The following is a 23,903-nucleotide window of genomic DNA, read 5'->3' as shown; positions in this document are numbered from 1 at the left end:
AAGCTTTGCCTTATGGGGCTACAGAGGAATTTCCCAGAACTTTTCCTAAATTGGTCTCAGGATTTTTTTCTCTTTGCCTTTTCTAGAAAATTGTGATTAGGAGGTGGATAAATGGTGTATGTGGCTGTACTGTGGGCTTGATTGGCTGTTTTTTTTCCATCCTTTTTGTATGTTTGTATGTAAATTCAGAATCTAATTGTAAAATAAGGTAGGTTAACAGAGATCCTAGGTACAAACTGGTGAAAAGTAAATATCAGAAGGAATTTCTTCACCCAAGGGGTGAATGGAAAATCTACAGAAAAAGAGAGAATTCACCTATCCTACCCATGTCCCAGAGGTTATTCTCTGCTCCCAGTGGCATTCTCTCACACCCTCATTTTAGGGGAGAGACATGTTTGATAAAAGAAGGGGAGCATAAAAGTACGTATGAGCCACAGAATGGTTCTTGGAGATATTTATGCCCCAGTAAAATAGAGGTTTCATCATTGTGCGAATAGAGCAACAGGAGGGGCCAGAAAGACCGTCGAGGTTTGGAATTAAACCATGTTCACCTGTTCCTGTTTCTTCATGCAGGAGATGAAAATTTGCATGATGAAAAGATGCCATAAAAAGCCATGTATCCAAACAACATTTTTGTGAGCTCTGCTAGTTTTGATAAATATGCTTTATATGTATGGGAGCAGCCAATTTGAAGAATGAAGACTACCGCAGTCGTAATAAGTAATTACTTTACTTGCAAAAATAGATGCACTTAATTTCGGTTGTAACAATCTTTTCTTGATTCTAGCTGAAGTGCTATTTAAGTTAAGGAAAAGAACACAAAGCTTGATTTATAAACTGCTTTCCGAGTTCCCATGAATTTATAATAACTAGATTTTTCTCTAATATTATCTGAACCATCAAACTTTTTGGAGACCTGGAGAACTTTTTATAATGTGTAATTAATGTCTAATTATGAAATGGAGAAAAATATTAAGAAAGAACTGAAGCAGAATGTACACTTCTTCAGTCTGTAGTTTCTAATAAGTCTGTACGCACTGGTAAGCTTGATGAATACACTTTGGAAACATTTATTGAGTTATGTCATCACTTACCACTGATTCAGCTTCTTCCTAGTAAATCATTGCTTTCAGTAGATTAAAGCTCCCAAATCTAGATACTTTATTATAGGCATATAGAAACCAGATGTCCAAATTTTAAAAAATAAAACTGAATAAGAACAGAAAACTCGACTTGATGGTTTAACATACCTTAAAAAGGCAATGTGCTGTAACAGCATACTTTTAACAACTCATGCTCCAAAAATGGAGGGATTTTCTTAGTATGTCAGCATGCCAGTGCTTTACATTATGGCATGGCACCCTGGCCTCATTGAGATGCTGTCTCTTGTATATTTACAAATTAAGGACAACAAAAGAAAATAGGATATGCAGGAGGAATATTTTTACTAAAAAGGTGGTCAGTATGTGGACAGATTACTGGCAAGAAACCTTAAATGAATTTCAAAATAGGTTCTTGTCAACAAATAGGATTCAGAGTTATTAGAAATGCACCAAGGAAATACTGTGGATAGGTGGGCTAGGTAGACTAGTGGTCTTCTCCTTCCTGAAATTGTCACTATATTACTAATATGCTGAACTGGATATAGGACGTAATCAGAACGCATAAAGATGACCCTTTGCTGTCATCACAAAAGCAACAACAACACTGACTGTGTGACTCAGCTTTGTTCCTCCTCTTCATCATTGACCTGGTGAATGTCATTAAAAGTAACATTGTGTTCTTTGCTGATAATGCCAACAATGACAGAAGTGAACAAATTGTACATTAACTTCAGTACTGGGAAGACCAAATCCATAAATCTGTTGCGAGAGATCGACTGATGTTGCCCATACACTTCTAGTTTATAGTGTATGCAAACTCTTTGCAATTACAAACATTCAGATCCTTGCTTTTGTAATTGAATCTGAGCTATGCTGGAGCAAATGGTTGGATAGAATTACTGGAAAACATACTAACAGTGAGAATCCACAAGAAAGCCGTGCCCTAGTTTTCAATTGTAAACAATTTTACAACACCAAGTTATAGTCCAGCAATTTTATTTTAAATTCACAAGCTTTCGGAGATTTTCTCCTTCCTCAGGTAAATGTTCAGGATCTCCTTGAAGCCTACGCATTTATACATATTGAATAATACATGGTGTTTACAGACTGCCCCTGCAACTGCCCGTTGCCAAGGCAATCACCGTGTTCAGACAGAGAGGTGTCATCTGCAGAACCCCCGAATACACATTCAACAAAAAAACAAACAGGGAAAAAAAACAGAGAAAAAAAAACACAGAGAGAGGCAGAAACATCCGGAAGGCAGAGAGAGCCAGCAAATGACCCATTATATTAAAAACAGATAACATTTGTTCGCTGGTGGGGTAACGTGTAGCGTGACATGAACCCAAGATCCCGGTTGAGGCCGTCCTCATGGGTGCGGAACTTGGCTATCAATTTCTGCTCGACGATTTTGCGTTGTCGTGTGTCTCGAAGGCCGCCTTGGAGTACGCTTACCCGAAGGTCGGTGGATGAATGTCCATGACTGCTGAAGTGTTCCCCGACTGGGAGGGAACCCTCCTGTTTGGCGATTGTTGCGCGGTGTCCGTTCATCCGTTGTCGCAGCGTCTGCATGGTCTCGCCAATGTACCATGCTCTGGGGCATCCTTTCCTGCAACGTATGAGGTAGACAACGTTGGCCGAGTCACAGGAGTATGAACCATGCACCTGGTGGGTGGTGTCATCTCGTGTGATGGTGGTATCTGTGTCGATGATCTGGCATGTCTTGCAGAGGTTACCGTGGCAGGGTTGTGTGGCGTCGTGGACGCTGTTCTCTTGAAAGCTGGGTAGTTTGCTGCGAACGATGGTCTGTTTGAGGTTGGGTGGCTGTTTAAAGGCGAGTAGTGGAGGTGTGGGGATGGCGATAGCGAGGTGTTTGTCCTCATTGATGACATGTTGAAGGCTGCGGAGCCCCACTACCAAAATGGACCCCACTAGTCTCGCGGCGGACACAGAGGAATTCATCAGGAGAATGAGGCTCCGGGAATTCTACCACAAACCCCAAGATTTCAGCAGCGAACCCAATGAGACAATCGACGATCCGGAACAGCAGACAGAGGGATCCGCGGTACAGCAACCGAAGAGGAAAGAGTCAAACTGGACTCCTCCGGAGGGTCGCTGCCCTCAGCTGGACATGTATGCTCAAGCTGTCAGGAAATGCGTCAATGCCAGATTCATCAGCCGCACTCAGAAGACAGTCCAGAATGTCACCCGAGCACAACGCAACGCCATCAACGCTCTCAAGACCAACCGCAACATCGTCATCAAACCAGCGGACAAAGGAGGAGCCATAGTCATACAGAACAGAACAGACTATTGCAAAGAAGCATACCGACAACTGGACAACCAGGAACACTACAGACGGTTACCCGCAGATCCGACCAAAGAACACACCCACCAGCTCAACAAACTGATCAAGACCTTCGATCCAGACCTTCAAAGCATCCTACGCATTCTCATCCCACGTAATCCCCGCGTGGGAGACTTCTACTGCCTCCCAAAGATACACAAAGCCAACACACCCGGACGTCCCATCGTATCAGGCAACGGAACCCTGTGTGAGAACCTCTCTGGATACATCGAGGGCATCCTGAAACCCATCGTACAGGGAACCCCCAGCTTCTGTCGCGACACTACAGACTTCCTACAAAAACTCAGTACCCACGGACCAGTTGAACCAGGAACACTTCTCACCACGATGGACGTCTCGGCACTATACACCAGTATCCCCCACGATGACGGCATCGCTGCGACAGCATCAATACTCAACACCAACAACAGCCAATCTCCGGAAGCCATCCTACAACTCATCCGCTTCATCCTGGATCACAATGTCTTCACCTTCGATAACCAGTTCTTTACCCAAACACACGGAACAGCCATGGGGACCAAATTCGCACCCCAATACGCCAACATTTTCATGCACAAGTTCGAGCAGGACTTCTTCACTGCACAAGACCTCCAACCAACACTATACACCAGATACATCGACGACATTTTCTTTCTATGGACCCACGGCAAGGAATCACTAAAGAGACTACACGATAACATCAACAAGTTCCATCCCACCATCAAGCTCACCATGGACTACTCCTCAGAATCAGTTTCTTTCTTGGACACACGAATCTCCATCAAAGACGGGCACCTCAGCACCTCACTCTACCGCAAGCCCACGGACAACCTCACGATGCTCCACTTTTCCAGCTTCCACCCTAACCACGTCAAAGAGGCCATCCCCTATGGACAGGCCCTGCGAATACACAGGGTCTGCTCAGACGAGGAGGAACGCGATGGACACCTACAGACGCTGAAAGACGCCCTAGTAAGAACGGGATATGACGCTCGACTCATCGATCGACAGTTCCGACGGGCCACAGCAAAAAATCGCATAGACCTCCTCAGGAGACTAACACGGGACGCAACCAACAGAGTACCCTTTGTCGTCCAGTACTTCCCCGGAGCGGAGAAACTACGCCATGTTCTCCGCAGCCTTCAACATGTCATCAATGAGGACAAACACCTCGCTATGGCCATCCCCACACCTCCACTACTCGCCTTTAAACAGCCACCCAACCTCAAACAGACCATCGTTCGCAGCAAACTACCCAGCTTTCAAGAGAACAGCGTCCACGACGCCACACAACCCTGCCACGGTAACCTCTGCAAGACATGCCAGATCATCGACACAGATACCACCATCACACGAGATGACACCACCCACCAGGTGCATGGTTCATACTCCTGTGACTCGGCCAACGTTGTCTACCTCATACGTTGCAGGAAAGGATGCCCCAGAGCATGGTACATTGGCGAGACCATGCAGACGCTGCGACAACGGATGAACGGACACCGCGCAACAATCGCCAAACAGGAGGGTTCCCTCCCAGTCGGGGAACACTTCAGCAGTCATGGACATTCATCCACCGACCTTCGGGTAAGCGTACTCCAAGGCGGCCTTCGAGACACACGACAACGCAAAATCGTCGAGCAGAAATTGATAGCCAAGTTCCGCACCCATGAGGACGGCCTCAACCGGGATCTTGGGTTCATGTCACGCTACACGTTACCCCACCAGCGAACAAATGTTATCTGTTTTTAATATAATGGGTCATTTGCTGGCTCTCTCTGCCTTCCGGATGTTTCTGCCTCTCTCTGTGTTTTTTTTTCTCTGTTTTTTTTCCCTGTTTGTTTTTTTGTTGAATGTGTATTCGGGGGTTCTGCAGATGACACCTCTCTGTCTGAACACGGTGATTGCCTTGGCAACGGGCAGTTGCAGGGGCAGTCTGTAAACACCATGTATTATTCAATATGTATAAATGCGTAGGCTTCAAGGAGATCCTGAACATTTACCTGAGGAAGGAGAAAATCTCCGAAAGCTTGTGAATTTAAAATAAAATTGCTGGACTATAACTTGGTGTTGTAAAATTGTTTACAATTGTCAACCCCAGTCCATCACCGGCATCTCCACATCATGACTACCATCGACACCACAAACTGCCGGCTCACAGTGGAAAGGATATCCAAGAAGATCGCGCATTTAGACACAGACATCAAGTTTTTACAGAGCTGCAAGAAAGCAGACAAGATCCCGAAAGGACTCCAGATCACGAACCCACTCAAGTCCACATACAACTCGGATTACGCTGAGAGACTCTGCCGCCGTACCTCTCGCACACTCCGCAACCATCTCATACACCAACTCTACAGCAGACGCCACAACCTCGAAACCAAGATAGAGTCCATACTCTCAACCTGTACTCAGGACACAGCAGACCAGCTACGTTATACCGCCAAACAGACGAGGCAACGGAACTACGCTGCCTACATGAAAACCAAGAGCAGGAAGCTTGAGAAACTCGGCATCACCACCAGCAACGACCAAGCTTCCCCTGGTACCACGGTTGCAACCACAGGGAAGTCTATTGTCAATTTATCCGACCACACCCTTCAACCAGACGAAATCGAAGTTCTCAGCCGAGGGCTCAATTTCTGCCCCACTACCAAAATGGACCCCACTAGTCTCGCGGCGGACACAGAGGAATTCATCAGGAGAATGAGGCTCCGGGAATTCTACCACAAACCCCAAGATTTCAGCAGCGAACCCAATGAGACAATCGACGATCCGGAACAGCAGACAGAGGGATCCGCGGTACAGCAACCGAAGAGGAAAGAGTCAAACTGGACTCCTCCGGAGGGTCGCTGCCCTCAGCTGGACATGTATGCTCAAGCTGTCAGGAAATGCGTCAATGCCAGATTCATCAGCCGCACTCAGAAGACAGTCCAGAATGTCACCCGAGCACAACGCAACGCCATCAACGCTCTCAAGACCAACCGCAACATCGTCATCAAACCAGCGGACAAAGGAGGAGCCATAGTCATACAGAACAGAACAGACTATTGCAAAGAAGCATACCGACAACTGGACAACCAGGAACACTACAGACGGTTACCCGCAGATCCGACCAAAGAACACACCCACCAGCTCAACAAACTGATCAAGACCTTCGATCCAGACCTTCAAAGCATCCTACGCATTCTCATCCCACGTAATCCCCGCGTGGGAGACTTCTACTGCCTCCCAAAGATACACAAAGCCAACACACCCGGACGTCCCATCGTATCAGGCAACGGAACCCTGTGTGAGAACCTCTCTGGATACATCGAGGGCATCCTGAAACCCATCGTACAGGGAACCCCCAGCTTCTGTCGCGACACTACAGACTTCCTACAAAAACTCAGTACCCACGGACCAGTTGAACCAGGAACACTTCTCACCACGATGGACGTCTCGGCACTATACACCAGTATCCCCCACGATGACGGCATCGCTGCGACAGCATCAATACTCAACACCAACAACAGCCAATCTCCGGAAGCCATCCTACAACTCATCCGCTTCATCCTGGATCACAATGTCTTCACCTTCGATAACCAGTTCTTTACCCAAACACACGGAACAGCCATGGGGACCAAATTCGCACCCCAATACGCCAACATTTTCATGCACAAGTTCGAGCAGGACTTCTTCACTGCACAAGACCTCCAACCAACACTATACACCAGATACATCGACGACATTTTCTTTCTATGGACCCACGGCAAGGAATCACTAAAGAGACTACACGATAACATCAACAAGTTCCATCCCACCATCAAGCTCACCATGGACTACTCCTCAGAATCAGTTTCTTTCTTGGACACACGAATCTCCATCAAAGACGGGCACCTCAGCACCTCACTCTACCGCAAGCCCACGGACAACCTCACGATGCTCCACTTTTCCAGCTTCCACCCTAACCACGTCAAAGAGGCCATCCCCTATGGACAGGCCCTGCGAATACACAGGGTCTGCTCAGACGAGGAGGAACGCGATGGACACCTACAGACGCTGAAAGACGCCCTAGTAAGAACGGGATATGACGCTCGACTCATCGATCGACAGTTCCGACGGGCCACAGCAAAAAATCGCATAGACCTCCTCAGGAGACTAACACGGGACGCAACCAACAGAGTACCCTTTGTCGTCCAGTACTTCCCCGGAGCGGAGAAACTACGCCATGTTCTCCGCAGCCTTCAACATGTCATCAATGAGGACAAACACCTCGCTATGGCCATCCCCACACCTCCACTACTCGCCTTTAAACAGCCACCCAACCTCAAACAGACCATCGTTCGCAGCAAACTACCCAGCTTTCAAGAGAACAGCGTCCACGACGCCACACAACCCTGCCACGGTAACCTCTGCAAGACATGCCAGATCATCGACACAGATACCACCATCACACGAGATGACACCACCCACCAGGTGCATGGTTCATACTCCTGTGACTCGGCCAACGTTGTCTACCTCATACGTTGCAGGAAAGGATGCCCCAGAGCATGGTACATTGGCGAGACCATGCAGACGCTGCGACAACGGATGAACGGACACCGCGCAACAATCGCCAAACAGGAGGGTTCCCTCCCAGTCGGGGAACACTTCAGCAGTCATGGACATTCATCCACCGACCTTCGGGTAAGCGTACTCCAAGGCGGCCTTCGAGACACACGACAACGCAAAATCGTCGAGCAGAAATTGATAGCCAAGTTCCGCACCCATGAGGACGGCCTCAACCGGGATCTTGGGTTCATGTCACGCTACACGTTACCCCACCAGCGAACAAATGTTATCTGTTTTTAATATAATGGGTCATTTGCTGGCTCTCTCTGCCTTCCGGATGTTTCTGCCTCTCTCTGTGTTTTTTTTTCTCTGTTTTTTTTCCCTGTTTGTTTTTTTGTTGAATGTGTATTCGGGGGTTCTGCAGATGACACCTCTCTGTCTGAACACGGTGATTGCCTTGGCAACGGGCAGTTGCAGGGGCAGTCTGTAAACACCATGTATTATTCAATATGTATAAATGCGTAGGCTTCAAGGAGATCCTGAACATTTACCTGAGGAAGGAGAAAATCTCCGAAAGCTTGTGAATTTAAAATAAAATTGCTGGACTATAACTTGGTGTTGTAAAATTGTTTACAATTGTCAACCCCAGTCCATCACCGGCATCTCCACATCATGACTAGTTTTCAATGACAGCAACTTTGTTATACAAAGCCTGCATCATGAAGTGATAAGAGTATTTGGTAGGCTGAAGAGAGAGTCCAAAACCCAGAGGATTGATGAGGATAGTTTACTGCTTGCCAGCATGTACCCAATCCAACTCTGAATAGATGTGGTTGGGCTGTGGGTCAGTTACCAAATCACAACTGAACCTACACCACAACAGAAAGCTATTGTTTAAACGAAACCCCCATGTTTATGACTGGAATTCAGACATCCTATATCAGTCTACAAAACCTACATAGAATACCACTGGTTAAGGTGAATACACTGCTACTCCTCCCTGGAAAATTTAATTACAGGCAATGTTGTCAACAGAGTGTAAAGCTTTGTTATTTTTGTAAATCATGGTTAAGACTTAAGATGTGACAGCAGCTAATATTCTGTCTTGTAAAGGAATGAGCTAAAGAAGATACTTGTTTATTATAGGTTGGTTGGCTGTTGCATACCACACCCAGGGATGGTTTACGCTGGAATGTTAAAATATAGGTGGCAAAAATGTCATTCCAGGAGTGTAATACCACAGCTTCCCAGCTGCTCATACATGGTACATACGAACATACAAAATTGACAGGCCGGAAAAGACCAGCTGGTCCATCAAGCCTGCTCCACACCATGATGGCCGGAGCAGCATGACTGAACACTTCTTCCCTTCCCCCTCCACCTCCCACCCATCCCTGCAGCAATGCAATCTCCTGGGAGCGGGAAAAAACCTAGGGCCAATAAGGGAAAAAATACTCTGAGAAATTCTACATCAATCCCCTCAGGCGATCGAAACCAGTCCAGGAGTACAAATAACAAAACTAATTTCCGTATATTACAGATAGGCTGGAATGTCCAGATTAAAATCATTGATCGGGGTGGGTGGGTGGGTGGAAGGAGGAGGAAGAGGAAGAGGGTGTGGAGTGAGTGCTGCCACTTTTCTGGTGAATAATAACATTTTGTGTGTCAAAACTAAAATAGGTTGCAGACATAAAAAAAAAATATTTTCAAAGATCAAAACATGTTTGGTATACAAAGATGATTATTTAACACTGTAGTGATCTACAGGTGCAAAGTGTCAGGCCGATGCACTCTTATTTGTTTTTTATTTTAATGACCTACTTGAATATTTTCAGTTAGAAATAGATACTAAATTTAGCCCAGAATTGGCAGCACTGGAGTTATCGGTGCTTTTAAGTGATAACTGTTCCATCTGTTGTGTGTTAACAGCCAAAACTAAACAGATGGGACACAAACCACAATCTGTTAAAATATGCTGGAGGTGTTTCTTCTCTATTGCATTCTGAGGAGCCATGATCTAAGAGCTGAATTCTATTAGTGTTTTCTGCTACAAAACCATGATTTTTGGTTTCTGAAGCTGCAGCATGTTAGTTGCTGGGTGGGGTAGTAGACTTCTACCTATAATGATAAATTGGTGGGTAGCATTTATTTCCATTCAGGCAAGAGTACAAGTTTTGTACTGGAAATCTTCTGTATTAGAATGATGCACTATATGTTTCTGAAGTTATACCATTTATTATAAGCTATGGTTTCAGATTCTTTCTAAAACAATACTGGTTTTGTAAAAGATGACAATTAAAATTATTCATTTGTTGCTTCACAATATTGGAGATTTGAATTAGCTAAAGATTTTAGAAACGGGCAGTTCTTGAATTATTTAAAGTTTAGCTAGACATCTATGGTAATGGCAGTGGATTGCAGTAAAACGTTGAAATGCGCAGTTGGTCAGATCAGAGCAGTAAGACCCCCGCTCCATTTTAACTGCCCTCCTCCTCGCCTGGTTTCCTTTCCTCTCATTTTTCTTCCACATGTTACTTCACTGATGTTCTGATTTTTTATTCTTGCATGTAGTAACACTCGCACATCAAGGTGGTATCCAACACGAACCAGGTCAGAGGTGTCCGTAGGAGTGGAGTGAGAACAGCCAGTTTGGTTGCAGTTATACTCCCTGTGCTTGTTCACTTCACAACCACATGGAACGTGCATTAAAATTGTACTTTATGATCTTTAACATCCTTTAACGCATGTATAGGATTGTTTTGAGTGTTGTTTTCTATTAAAACTAAATTGTTAATTATTTCCTGCTACCAAATACTTATTGACCAGACACCTACTTTTTTAAAAAAAGAATATTTCACCTTTTGTTGTTAATATAGAATTTCTGAAATGGGTTGATAGCATGAGGCACCCTTTTCTATATTTCAATACTGTTAAACTAAGATTTAAGGGGAAGCTAGATAAGTACATGAGGGAGAAAGCAATAAAAGGATATATTGATAGGATGAGATGAGGTAAGGTGGGAGGAGGCTCGTATGGAGCATAAACATTGGCATAGACCAGTTGGGCCAAATGGCCTGTTTCTGTGCTGTAATTTCTATGTAAATTTATGAAAAAGGAACTAAATTGTATTTTTTTTTTAAAAGTTTGGGAGTATCCATTTTGTGCCCATATTGCTCTTACATTCTCAATAGGTTAAAACTTAAGTATATTTTAAGAGTTACACTTCTACAAAATGTAGGGCACACATTTTTCAAACTATGTATTCATTTTTGGCAGTCGTTATGGAGTGAACATGCTGCAATGAACCCTGTCACCATATCCCTTGCAGTGTGTTTTTTCTACAACATGCATTATCAGTTTCTTCCTGCTCCATTATCAGTGACCTCCACTCAACTTTTTGCTGACAATTTCTCTCTACATTCATCAAACTTGCCATCTGATAGTTGATCTCTATATTTCTAGCCTAAGACCAATTAACTACTTGATTTCTCCCTCTCCCCCTCTCCCCTATATTTGATTGATACTACTCTAGTCATTATTCCTGTTAACTTTTTCCACTCTCATTCCTCCTAAGCTCAAAATATAACATTTTCATGCTTTTCCTCCTTCCTACATCCTCACTGAGTTGAAATCAAAACTCAGTACACCTGTACGTTCTCTTTTTAGCTTTTCTCTCTATCTGTATTTGTCTTTCTCCTTTTCTGCTTTAGTTTTTGATGGGAAATGATGGGTAGCAAGGTAGAGAGCTGCCAATTGACAAAGGCTGCATCTGCTGCTACCCCTTACCATTTTTGCCATAATCACATGTCCTTACATATTCCCACTCTTCCCTTCTCCTCCCCATTTCACAGCAGGTGCTCTTCTCCCTGTCCCCTTTACCTTGCCATTTATATTTCCACCTATTCTTCCTTTTCTCCATTTAGTTTTCCTGTTTCTCCCTTTCCCATTTCCTTCATCTTCTGCTAACTTTCAGTCTCCTGCCTACTTGCTTTTCTTTTGAGCTGCCATTCTTAACACCTCCCGTTTCCCCCAAAAAATCCTTTTCCCCTGCCTCCGTAATCACACTATGTTACACGTTCGACCCCATGCATTCCTTTTCAATTCCTCCACTTTCCCCCCTGCCCTCTCAATTTTACCACTTTCGCCCATAGCTCCTTTAATCCCACAGATTTTCCCAGTCCACCTTCAGTTGTACTACTTTCGGTGATTGTTCCCTGCCTCCAAATACGATCAAATATCGCTAGCCCTCATTTGTTCCTCAGCTTCTTCCATTTCCCTTCCATCTTCCACATCCAGCCCCATCACTATCCTTCAACAAGCGTCACCTAAACATTTTAGAAGTAAGCCCATCTCCTTCCACCCCCACCAATACCTCTGCCAATATTTGTTGTTTTCCATGCCACTTAAGTTTTTAAAGTGGTCTGAGCACTTTGAAAAGTAATGTGCTGCTAAAAGTGGTGAAGATTGGGCAGTGGAGGCTGGAGGCAGCAGCCCTGCACAGAACTCAGCGCCTCCACTGGCCAGAGGGTATGATTGTAGCATGACAAGTTTACATAGGCAGTTTCCATTGTAAATGTGTACCAAGTGTGTGCAAATGCAAGATTTTTAATGTATTGTAGGTAAATACAAGAGAAATCTTTTTCAGTTTTCTTTTTCATTCATTCGGGTGAAGTTTAACCATAGAAGTTTATAGCACAGAAGGAAGCCATGTGACCCATCGTATCTGTTAGGTGTATGCTAGAACAATCTAATAATAATCCCACTGTTCCATTCTTTTCCCTTGATACGAATCTTCCGTTTATATTTTTATTTATGCAATTTTCCCATAGAAGATGCAATAGTCTGTGCCTCAACCATGTGCTGTGATGAAGCATTCTATGCTTTAGCAATCCTCTGTAAAGAAATTTTCCTAGTCACTTTCTTAGTAATAATTTAAAATTGATCACCCTTTATTACAGACTCCTCAGCCAGAGAAAATAAGTCTCTTTATTCACTCTATCAAAACCCTTCATAATTTTAAAAATCTCCCTTAACCTTCCAGTTTAAATAGTACCAGTATCTCAAGTCTATCCTCATAGCTATAGTTTCCTATCTCTATTTCTACCTTTGTTTCCTATCAGTCAACTAATTTTCTATCCATTTTGCTATATTTCCTCTTGTACCATATGCCTAAAATTTTGTAACAAACGTCTTCTGAGACACCTTATTCTGAGACAATTTTCACTTTTTACGTACATATTCGTATTTAGTGCTTTCAAAGCCAGTTATAATTAGCATAAGTGGCACTGGCATTTATTAGATTTTATTTACATTTATTCATTCAGTAATTGTGACTTAATAATTACTTAATATAACTGGAAATGTTGATGTTCTCTGGAAAAGTTGATGGTCTCTGGATGTTGCTCTCACTTTGTTTTGGAATTGCAGCACAGGAAGGAATATCTTTTAAATTTAAGTAATCTATATTTGTTGCTGATGCATTTCCCTTGTCAAGTTTCCTACTGCACTTAGCTGTATACTTCATCACAATTCCTTCCACGTAAAGTCTGATCTGCCACCTGCATCCCCCTCCCCCCCCGAAATGCACGAAAAAGGCTGCTGTCTCTTCCTGAAATTCGTCAACACTAAGAAGGTAGCATAGCAAGTGAGTGCTGAATTCAGCATTTGTTGGCCATAAGTAATGTAAACAAAAAAAAACTTTCCTGCTATACGTACACGAGAAGACTTGCCATCGGCATTCTGCTGGAACCATGACTGGAACAGGTGCACTTCAAAAAAAAATAATGCTACTCCACCGGTCCCCTGCCGCCCGGCCAAAAAAGATTTCAGTGATAAGCATGAGGGGTTATGTTCTATGGCTGCTACCTTGGAAAGTGTCTCACACTATAAAGGGGTGGTTTACCAGGACAAAGACAATGCACAAATGTTACTGAGGCTCTTCTGAAATGATTTTGTACCATTAAATCAATGCAAGAGTGATATTTAGCAAGCAGCTTCTTTCTATGAAGTTAGAAAGTAAAATGGTAATCCTTGCATATTTATTGACACATTAAGAGCTGAGCAAAATATTTAAGCCACGATAACTAGTGTGTAGATATTTTTTTCCATCTTAGCTGTTCAATGATTAGAAGTAATTGGCCACTTATTTCTTAACAATTCAACTGATTTAATCAAATATTTTTTCTTCATCCAGAAATTTAAATAGACCATCTTTGAGTTTTGCCACTATAGTAATTTAGTTATCAAGTGCCAGCTTCATTCATTTGGTAACAATCTTGCCTCTGAATTAGAAAGTCATGGGCTCAAGTCCCACGATCGATTTGAGCGCAAAATCTAGGCTGATATACCCAGTGCATTGGTGAGGGAGAGCTGCATTGTTGGAGATACCGGCTCTGAATTTATTTGCTATTTTTAGTGAGTTTGTGGCTTTAAATGAAAAGTTTTGGAGGTGGATTCTAGGGTCAGTCCTCTTTCCACTAGGGTTGCCAACTCTGGTTGGAGGTATTCCTGGAAGTTTGGTCAAGTGATGTCTGATCACAAGTTATTGCATTTACCTTATAAAGGTTGGGTCGCCTGTAGTTGAGTATCTTTGCTTGTGATTTTGCACCAGCAGTTGTTGTGGGAGAAGTTTCCAAGAACCAGGAGACCACCCGCAAGCTGGTGAAGGGAAACCGAAGATGGGGAAGGGATTGGCAGAGGGTGGGGTGGCGGGAGGGAGGGGACTAGAGGTGGGAGGAACTTTGGTTCCACCAGTAACTAACTGAAATTGCACTCACAACTAATAACAATACTGATACCACTCAAGTTCCCCCTCACGAGCCAATCTGTACTTGGAGTGCTCACATCAAAAGTGGCTGGCACAGACCGATCTGAACCAAACCGAGAGATCCCATAAAGGGCAGCAGACTTCCTTTTTGGGGCATGTCTCACAACTCGTATTGTTCTAAACTCAGCTCAGCACCAACATTTCTTAACCATTCTTGGGCTTGGACTCAAAAGAGATTTTATAGAATAATAGAAATTACTGCACAGGAGGAGGCCATGCGGCCCCGGGTGCCTGTGCCAGTGCTGGCGTGGTCTCCTGTAACCGTACTTCCCCCCCAAGTAGATTTTATATTCCGCCTTTTGAAATACTTATCCCATTCCCTTTTAAATGATGTTCTAGTCTCTACCTCAATAGCCACTTGTGAAGCATCCTATGATCTAAAGTCCTCAGTTCAAAAACCTAGGGAGTAATTTTAACCCCCAAGGACGGGTGGGTTGTGGGCGTCTGGAAAATGTAAAAGCCGCCCACTTCCAGTTTTAACGGATGTGGGTCGGAGGGCAGGCGACTAATCTGCTTTCAAAAGGCGGGTCAGTCAATAAAATCTTTTAAGGAGGCTGTGTGTCTCCTTTTTAATAGCTGTTTTATTTTTAACTCCTGGGGGGCCGGAATTCCCGGACCTTCTGATTCTGGCTAAATAAGAGGAGGTGAGAAGGGCTGGATCATCAGATAAGTGCCTTTATTGAACTGCTTGTGGGCCAGGAGGAGCAGGAGTGTTTCCTCCAGGCCCAACAAACTTACCTGCTGCGATCCAACACACGTGAACGGCTGACTCCCCCCCCCCCCCCCCCCCCCCGATTTCTCCATCCGACCTCCCCCTCATATCTATCCACTCCCCCCCCACCTAGTGAAACAATCTTTCACTGTTTACCCACAGTAAAGTCCAGGGTTTCACTCACCCCTTTAACTGGCTGCTCCTCTTCGGCGCCGCTCCCACCATGTTGCTATGTTCCCGGTGCTGCAGGAAATGCTGGGCCTCATGCCCACCACATTCCTCAGTCTTCCTCCCCACTCGGGTCCCAATTCCCCTGACCCGCAGTACCATCTCCCTCTCCCTCTCTTTCCCCCTCCTGAACCCCAAGTCTCCGCCCCCAAGTCCTTGTTCACCCTCTTCCAACCAAGACCCGCACCTCTTCCCCCTACCAACCCCCCCACCCCCGGCCAAAAGACACACGGCTGTTTCTCCCTCAGCCTGCCCCATTTCCGGTCACCCTTAAGCGGGGGCTGACTCTGCGGTTGCGGCCGGTGATGTCTCGGTGAGGAGGGCTTGGCAAAAGATTTAAAGGGCGAATTCCTCCCGGGCTGCTTGCTGCAGTGCCTGGGAGACTTATCTCTGATTCTGAGAGACACCCGGACAATCTGGGAGGGTTGGCAACCCTAGTTTCCACTGGGTTTCTACTCCACAGTGGCAGCTCTGTACTTTCTAATGCAATCTGGGGCCTCCCATGTTTGCCGATATTTCCTCCAGTGTTCTCCCGTGATCAATGGGAGTTGCGCTCCACCAATGCCAATTTTTTTTTTTTATTCGTTCATGGGATGTGGGCATCGCTGGCGAGGCCAGCATTTATTGCCCATCCCTAATTGCCCTTGAGAATGATATTCGAATGAACTGGCAGTGTGATTTGTGGCAGAGTTAGCACTGGAGAGGATCGTCAGGTGGAAGTGTCTTCTCTGGGGTGCAACATCAAAGTAAATGATCCCATGATTTTCAGGGGCTACCATCCTTTGGATGAGACATTAAACCCAGGTCTTGCCTGCTCAAGTGGTCATGGCTCTATTTGAAGTAGAGCAGAGTTCTCTTGGTGTCCTATGGTGGTAACCAACCTTCTTCTCTCAGCCAGCAGTATTAAAAACATCTTGTCTGGTCATTCATTTTCTGTTTGTGGGAACTTGTGTGCAAATTGGTTGCAGCGTTTGCTTACATAACAACAACGACTGCACCTCAGAAGAAATCCATTGGTTGTAAAGTGCTTTGGGATGTTCTGAGGATGTGATAAGTTCCTGCTTGATCTTTTCTGTCCCTGGTTCTCCAGCCGTGTAGGAGTGAAGAGGCAGACTGAAATGCAGCAGGGTGCTATGGGAAACAAAGAATTAGAGACATATATTTGCAAGCAACAAAATGACATCTGCCTCGAGTCTTTTCTCTCAGGGGTTAAAGACATAGGGCTCGATTTTCGCACCCGCGATCGGGTGCGTTCGTGGTAGGGGGTTGCGAAAATCCGGGATTCCCGGGGCGGGTCTGGAGTCCGGCTCCAACCCGCTCACTTCCGGGTTCCCGAGTGACGGGCTGACATGCGCGTGCAGTCCCCGCATGTGGGACTCCTGTCGGCAATTAAAGCCGGCGGGGTGCCACTTAAAGTACTTAAACAGGTACTTCAGGTCGTTTATAGACCTGATTGACCTGATATTTTAGGAGGGCTGGAATTTTGAAATTAACTGAGACTGTTTCCTGTACTGAGGGAAACACTCCCAGTTCAAATGGACGTGTTGCAGCCATCAGCCTGTGGCAGCTGCAAAGGTCCATTTGACAGGTGGGGGGGGGGGGGTGTGGAGACCCTCACTCATTGCAGGAGGCCACTCTGTCACTTTGGAAAAAGTTTGGCCTCCACCACCCTCCTCCTAACAATAAAATTCACCAACTTGCACACTTACCCCGGTGTCCAGATACATTTACCTACCTTGCGGACCTCAAATGTACATCTTCCGGATGGGGGCCGCCGTAGCTGCGGTCATGACCTCCTCGGAGGGCGAACAGCATCACCAGCCTCGCCGTCCACCTCTGACACGTGGAGCTCCACAACACAGTGCTATGACACATCCACCTGCACAGCAGGAGGGAGGGCAACTGCAGAGGGATGCGTCGCAGAAGGCACTACCCTCGCCACAGGGTCGACAGACCGAGGCTCAGCTTCCTGGACCTCTCTGAGCAGCAGTGCACATGGAGGCTCAGAGTCACTCGACAGGTAGTCGTGGACATCTGCAGCCTCCTTCATGCTGAGCTGCTCCCGGCTGGCCCGAGCACCATCTTACCTGTCGCTGTCAAAGTCACCACTGCCCTCAACAACTTCTCCTCCACATCCTTCCAGGATGCCACCGGGGACATCGCTGACGTCTCTGTCGTCTGCACAAAAGAGCCCTGCAAATATACCTACACCCACTCTGCAGTGACACAATGGGTGGCATCAGTTGTGGGTCTTCATGGTGATCCTCAGGAAAGGGCATTATTGCACAAACCAGACAAGATTCGCAAAGACGTGGCAGTAGTGGTGACGATATAATATGTAATGTGAGTTGATCAGAAATTAAATATTCGTAAACACCATGACAAACCCTCAAACACCCTTGTGCATCCCCTTCATGCTCACGACGCATTTGCCTAACGCTTCCTACTGCACATATGTGATGCATGCCCTGTGGCTGCAGCACAGGTAGTGGCAGGTTGAGTGAGGTTGACTGTGAAAGAGATGCATGAGAGGGTGAGTATGAGATAGAGCCGTGAGATTGTATGAGGATTGGGTTGAGTGGTAGTGGCGGGATGAGTACTGGCGAGGTGAGTAAGTGCAGGTAAGATGAGGATGAGCTTTGAGTGGGTGTGAGGGTTGATGCGACAGAGTAGTGTTGGCAGTGCAGAAGGAGTTGTGGGGTGGGGGCGGTGATGTGGCAGACGGAGTGTAGGGGAATGAGTAAGTGTACTCACTTCGGCTGACCTACTTAGGTGATTGAAGCGCCTCCTGCACTGCATGCAGGTGCGCGATATGTTGGTGATGCTGGTGACCTCCTCTGCCACCTCAAGCTAGGCCTTCTTGGTGGCAGAAGCAGGCCGCTTTCTCCCGCCCGCCGGGGGGAAGATCTCTGTCCTCCCCCTCCTCCTCGCTCCATCCAATGATACCTCGAGTGAAGCATCGTTAAACCTGGGAGCAGCCTTCCCCCTGGGCTGCTCCATGCTGTAATTTTTCCTATTTTCTGCAGCATCAGTCAGTGGAGGACTGCCCCTTTAAATAGGGCTCCTCCAGCTGACAGACCTTGCTGCGCATGCGCAGTCCGCCCGCCGTGCAGCTTACCAGCGGGAAACCCGGAAGCAAAGGTAAGTGGCTCCAATTAGCCTGTGATTCCGTGCGGAGCACACTGATTTCACCGGGTGCGTTACCCACGCGCCCAGTAGACCCCTCGCTGAGAACCCGCCGCCCTGCTAATATCGAGCCCATAGGCTCTGATATTTACGGGGAGGGAGCGGGAGTGCGTATTTGCAGCCGGGAAACTTGGAAATGCTGGGAAGGCGGATGTAACAGCAGGACCTCATTAGCATTTTTTTTACTCCATTTCTCGCCTGGTAGCCAACCAGATTCACAGGCTGGCCGGGTGGGGAAAGCCTGCAACCGGAGACCACTGGGGATCGGAAAATTGGCAATCAGAAAAGGTCAGGGTGGTGGGGGTGGGCTCAGAGTGCGGCAACAAGGAGGGAGAGAAAGATCTGGGCATAGTTGGGAGGTCGACTGATCGCGAGGAGGGAACCAGATTATGGGGTCGACAGATCGTGGGGGGTCGGTAGATCATTGTGAGGTGGGGGGCAGGTGGAGGCAGATTGCGGCAAAAGATGTGCTTGAGGGGCCAGGGGAAGTACACTCCTGCTCCTCCTGGCGCAGAAGCAGTGCTCTAAAAAGCACTTACCTGCTGGATTTGGCATCTCCTATCTCCTTTTGACTGCTGGGTTTCCAGAGCCCTGGGGAACCCGTCTGCAGCCGTTTAATTCAAATGACTGCCAAAATCTGAGGTACACAGCCTCATTAACATATTACAATGATGGACCCGCCTCTCGAGAGCGGGTTACTCGGACGCCTCCCAACCCGCCGCAGTTAAACCGGAAGTAGGCGCATTCGTGGCGGGTTGGGGTCGGGTTTCGCATATTTACTGATTTAACCTGACCTCCTCCCACCCATCATGGAGGGGGGGAGGGGGTTAAAACTCCCCCCATAATTTCTACAACTACTGAAGGGTTCAAACACCAAGGTTCTGTGGAAGGTGAAAGGAAGGAGACAGTCAGGTGTTTAAGATGATTAAAGGAATTGATAGGGTAGATAGAGGAGAAACTATTTCCTCAGGTGGGGAGTCCAGAACAAGGCGGCATAATCTTAAAATTAGAGGTAGGCCGTGATGCAGTGCATTAGTGAATTTAGCCTGGAGTTTATTTATAACTGTTTGCAGAAGGACTTACTAGCGTATGCATAGATAAGACTGTAGCCTGGTACACATGATATTGTGTGCTGTGATCCTGTGCATTTTCAGAGATGCTATACTGTCTGAGGCAATAGCTTGAAGTGTGTAGTTGTATAGAGAATCTCATAAAATTCTGCCAGGAATGATTTTATCTGTTGTATTTTGTGGACTGTTGTGTATTTTAAGTTAGTATGTATCGAATGGGTAAATAAACTATAATTACACATTGTTCAAAGTAAAGAATTGGCACTCAAAAGTATTGGCAGCAAGAGGAGTGGAACCAATCTCTCTGCATTCTAATTGTGAATGGAAGATTCAGAAAAGAGATCGAAAAGTTCCATCATTGAGAACAGCTGTTGAGAACAGATAAATTCTCAACTGCTGTTTTTAATGATTTTTGCATTACAGTATTAAGTATCGGGAAAGAGAATCCTATACTGCTTAGCAGGCTCTTTATTCGGTTTTAAGGCACACAAAAAACATCCAAGAGAGCCCTCTGCCTGTGAAAGTTGAGTGCTGGTGGGAGCTAGGATCTCAATACATCTTGAGCTTAAGTATATTATCATTGGGCCAGACAGAAGAATTGCTAGCACAAATGCATCATGTACATCGGTCTTCTGTTGGCTTTTGCAGTTTCATAAATGTTGGGGGTTATATTAAATGATTGGCTGCATGAAATCATATCTGTGCTCTTGGATAAAAGATTGACAGGACTCTATCAATTTTCTTTGGATTATGATGTTTTAGTGTTTAAGCTGGTTTATTTATGATGCATTGCACTCTAGTAATTAGTAACTGGTGATTGCAGCCAGCAGCATTTAACTTTGAAACAGTGCAATTCCTCACTCAAAATATTGATGAGAAACTATATTGCAGATAATTCATAAGGACATATCTTTTTTTTCCACAGAGAAGTAGAGGCCAGAAACGAAAAAGGGGGACCAGCTCCGATGGAGAAAAAAATGAGGTTTGTGTTTAGTGTGGAAAGCAAATTTGTTTTTATCTAACAATATTATGTATGTTGCATCTAGAATTTTATTTTTGGCATTGTTTCCTAGGAACCAATTCCTCCTAGAGCAAGACGACGGCGGCAGACCTCCTCATTGCAGAAAAGACCAAAATCAGAAGATTTGAGAACAGAATGTACTACATGCAAGAGTCCTGGAGACAATGAAAATTTAGTCAGGTAGATGTTTTATGAACTTTGCTGCTGCTACTTAAAGCTCTGCCTTCATTAGTACTTAATTATAGCCATAAATGAAGTAAATTGGAATACAGCAACCTCTTAAAAAAAAAATCTGATTCTGTGCAGAAACATTACTTGGAAAAGTAGATTGATTCTGCTTATTGAGCTGCCACACACATTTACACTATGGATTTTGATGTAATTAAGCAGGATAATCTGTTTTTTTTTCTCCTACAGGAGGATTAATTCTTCCTTGTCAGGTTGATTGTCAATGTAGTATAACAACAGGTCACAAAGATAAACAAACAGTAATCCAATTGAAGTACTTAGAGTTCTGTATTAAGTAAAGCCCATTCAGAATAGCAAATAATCAATGGGCTAGTTTGCTTCTGACATCCAGTCACGCTGATCTGTAATTCAGGGCATAACATGCCTACTTGCCATTTTCCCCCGTGGAAAGTTGCAAACCAGTTTAATGAAAGAAACTAGACAAAAACATTCAGAACATATTCAGAAATATTGTTGTCTATTAAGAATTCTACTTGAGGCTCCCCTGCTGAACATAGTGGGTAAATTCAGAACCTGATGTAGCACTAAGTGGTACGTACAGATCAGAAAAGTTCCAGGTTTGATACCTGATCTGTATAGAGTTAGTTGATCTCAGCCAAGACAGTAGCTGGGTTGCTGAAGTTGGCTCAGTACCCTTGGTCTAGGGAGGAAAGAAAAATGACCTGTGGTTCCGACTTGTGATCAGTATCCAGTGCACCCTGCTGGTAACTGCATGTGTGTGGCATCAGTTGAGAACAGGATTGAGCTTGATTGTGATGCTCTGTACAGTCAAATAGCCTGTCAACATTCACTATCTGTTTCACACATGGACAGTGGCCATTTAAGCAACATTCTGTTACTGCCTGTGGAATTATACCCCAGCAAGAATCAGCGGGTTGTTGGGGGGCCGGGGGTGGTGAGGGGGGGAAAGAGAGTGAAACATTCTACTTCTAGCCAGAGTGTAAGTGAAATTCCAGAAAATACATTCACAATGTGAAATTCTTAGCTTGCATAGAATTGCAAGATGATTTATCCAAATGTGTTGAATTGATAAAACCAGAGTAATGTGCATTCTGTTGTGTTGTATTTTATTTTTCTTGGATCTGCTGTTGTAAAAAGCTTGGCTGGGATCAACATATATTCAAAGTCTTGGTTATAGAATACACAACAACTTACCTGGCATTTAGTCCCTCGTTAGACACAATATTGTCCTTCAGTAATACGTGTAAAAAGAACAGTTCTGATGATTTTAAAGAAATCTGTACATAAATATAAACTGTGAACAAAAAAATAAAGCATCTACTCATTTGTACAAAGTACTTAAACAAAATCACAGTCCCACTCCTGATTGCTGTCCATGACCCTTGCTGAGGATTCATGTGTATGGAGGTTAGTTGAGGTCAGGATTAGGCTTGCTGACCCTTTCACTATCTAGGCTTGCACATGAAAAATGGGGTACGGACTGGAGGGCTGTTTCTGTCCATGAAACCATACTTCAGCACGAGAGGAATAAGGGAATCAAAGTGGGGTCAAAAAGAATGTATAATGAATTATTAATTTGTTTTTTTGGCTATTTAATAATGCAGATTGCTGTATTCTACAATATTTTTCATATTGAATTACTACTTTTCAGACTGCAGTTGTTCATTCAGTATAGTTGAGATTTTTTTTTATTATTATTAGTAATTTATAAGCAAAGCAAATAAAACTTAGATAATGTATTCAGGCATCCTGACAGCATAGTCTGTAGAGTGTAGGAATGTACTATAGCTCGTTATTTTAAAAAAATACAACTTAAAAATATCTGATGCAAGCCACATAGTTAATTTAAATGTTTTCTCTCTACCAAAAGGATAGTTCCTATAGCAATAAAGCCACATAGCTACAAGTGAAAACTAACTGTTACAGGATTGCAAATTAAAAATGGAATTTCTAGTCTGTCTAAATGAAGAATTCTCATTTTGTATATAATGAGTCAGTTTCGAGAGCACCTACTCTTTGAAGTTGTCTCTAATCTTAAAACAAGTCTCTGGAGTGGGACTTGAACCCTTGACCTTCTGACTCTGTAACCCTCTTGTCTCTGAGTCCAAAGGTCTATGGGTTCAAATCCCACTCCAGAGACTTGAGCACATAATCTTGGCTGACACTTCAATGCAATACTGAAGAACTGCAATACTATCGGGAATGCTGTCTTTTGGATGAAACATTAAACCAAGGTCCTGTCTACCCTCTCAGATGGACGTAAAAGATCCCATTGCAGTATTCGAAAAAAAGCAGGGGAGTTCTGTTGGTGTTCTGGCCAATATTTATCCCTCAACCAACATCACTGAAACGGATTATCTAGTCATTTATCTCATTGCTGTTTGTAGGACCTTGCTGTGCACAAATTGCTTGCTGCGTTTCCCTACATTACAAAAGTGACCTACTTCAAAAGTACTTCATTGGCTGTAAAGCGCTTTGGGACAACCTGAGGTTGTGACAGGCGCAAAAAACATGCAAGTTCTTTCTTTTCTTTCTTTCAAACAACAAAGGAGCAATGTTTAAAACAAAAATGGAAAAAGCTCTCATTTTATTTTTTTAATTCATATATAAATATCACTGAAAATTAAATTGCTGAATATCAGAAGCTGGCAGCTGAATCTCAAAAAATAT

At 44.6% G+C, this 23,903-nt stretch overlaps 1 protein-coding gene across 2 annotated transcripts in view; it reads left to right on the top strand.

Moving 5' to 3' along the window:
• The window catches only part of phf14 (PHD finger protein 14), a 243,056-nt gene that overhangs the window by 123,213 nt on the left and 95,940 nt on the right, over window positions 1–23,903 (top strand). For both annotated transcript variants that reach the window (XM_068004010.1, XM_068004019.1), the window contains exons 15-16: window positions 20,928–20,984; window positions 21,076–21,203. In XM_068004010.1, coding sequence (XP_067860111.1) covers window positions 20,928–20,984; window positions 21,076–21,203 — 185 coding nt within the window. The remainder of the gene's footprint in view (window positions 1–20,927; window positions 20,985–21,075; window positions 21,204–23,903) is intronic.

This window comes from Heptranchias perlo, chromosome 2 (genome assembly GCF_035084215.1).
Source record: "Heptranchias perlo isolate sHepPer1 chromosome 2, sHepPer1.hap1, whole genome shotgun sequence".
Lineage (NCBI taxonomy): Eukaryota > Metazoa > Chordata > Chondrichthyes > Hexanchiformes > Hexanchidae > Heptranchias > Heptranchias perlo.
This window is presented reverse-complemented; position numbering and strand designations above follow the sequence as displayed.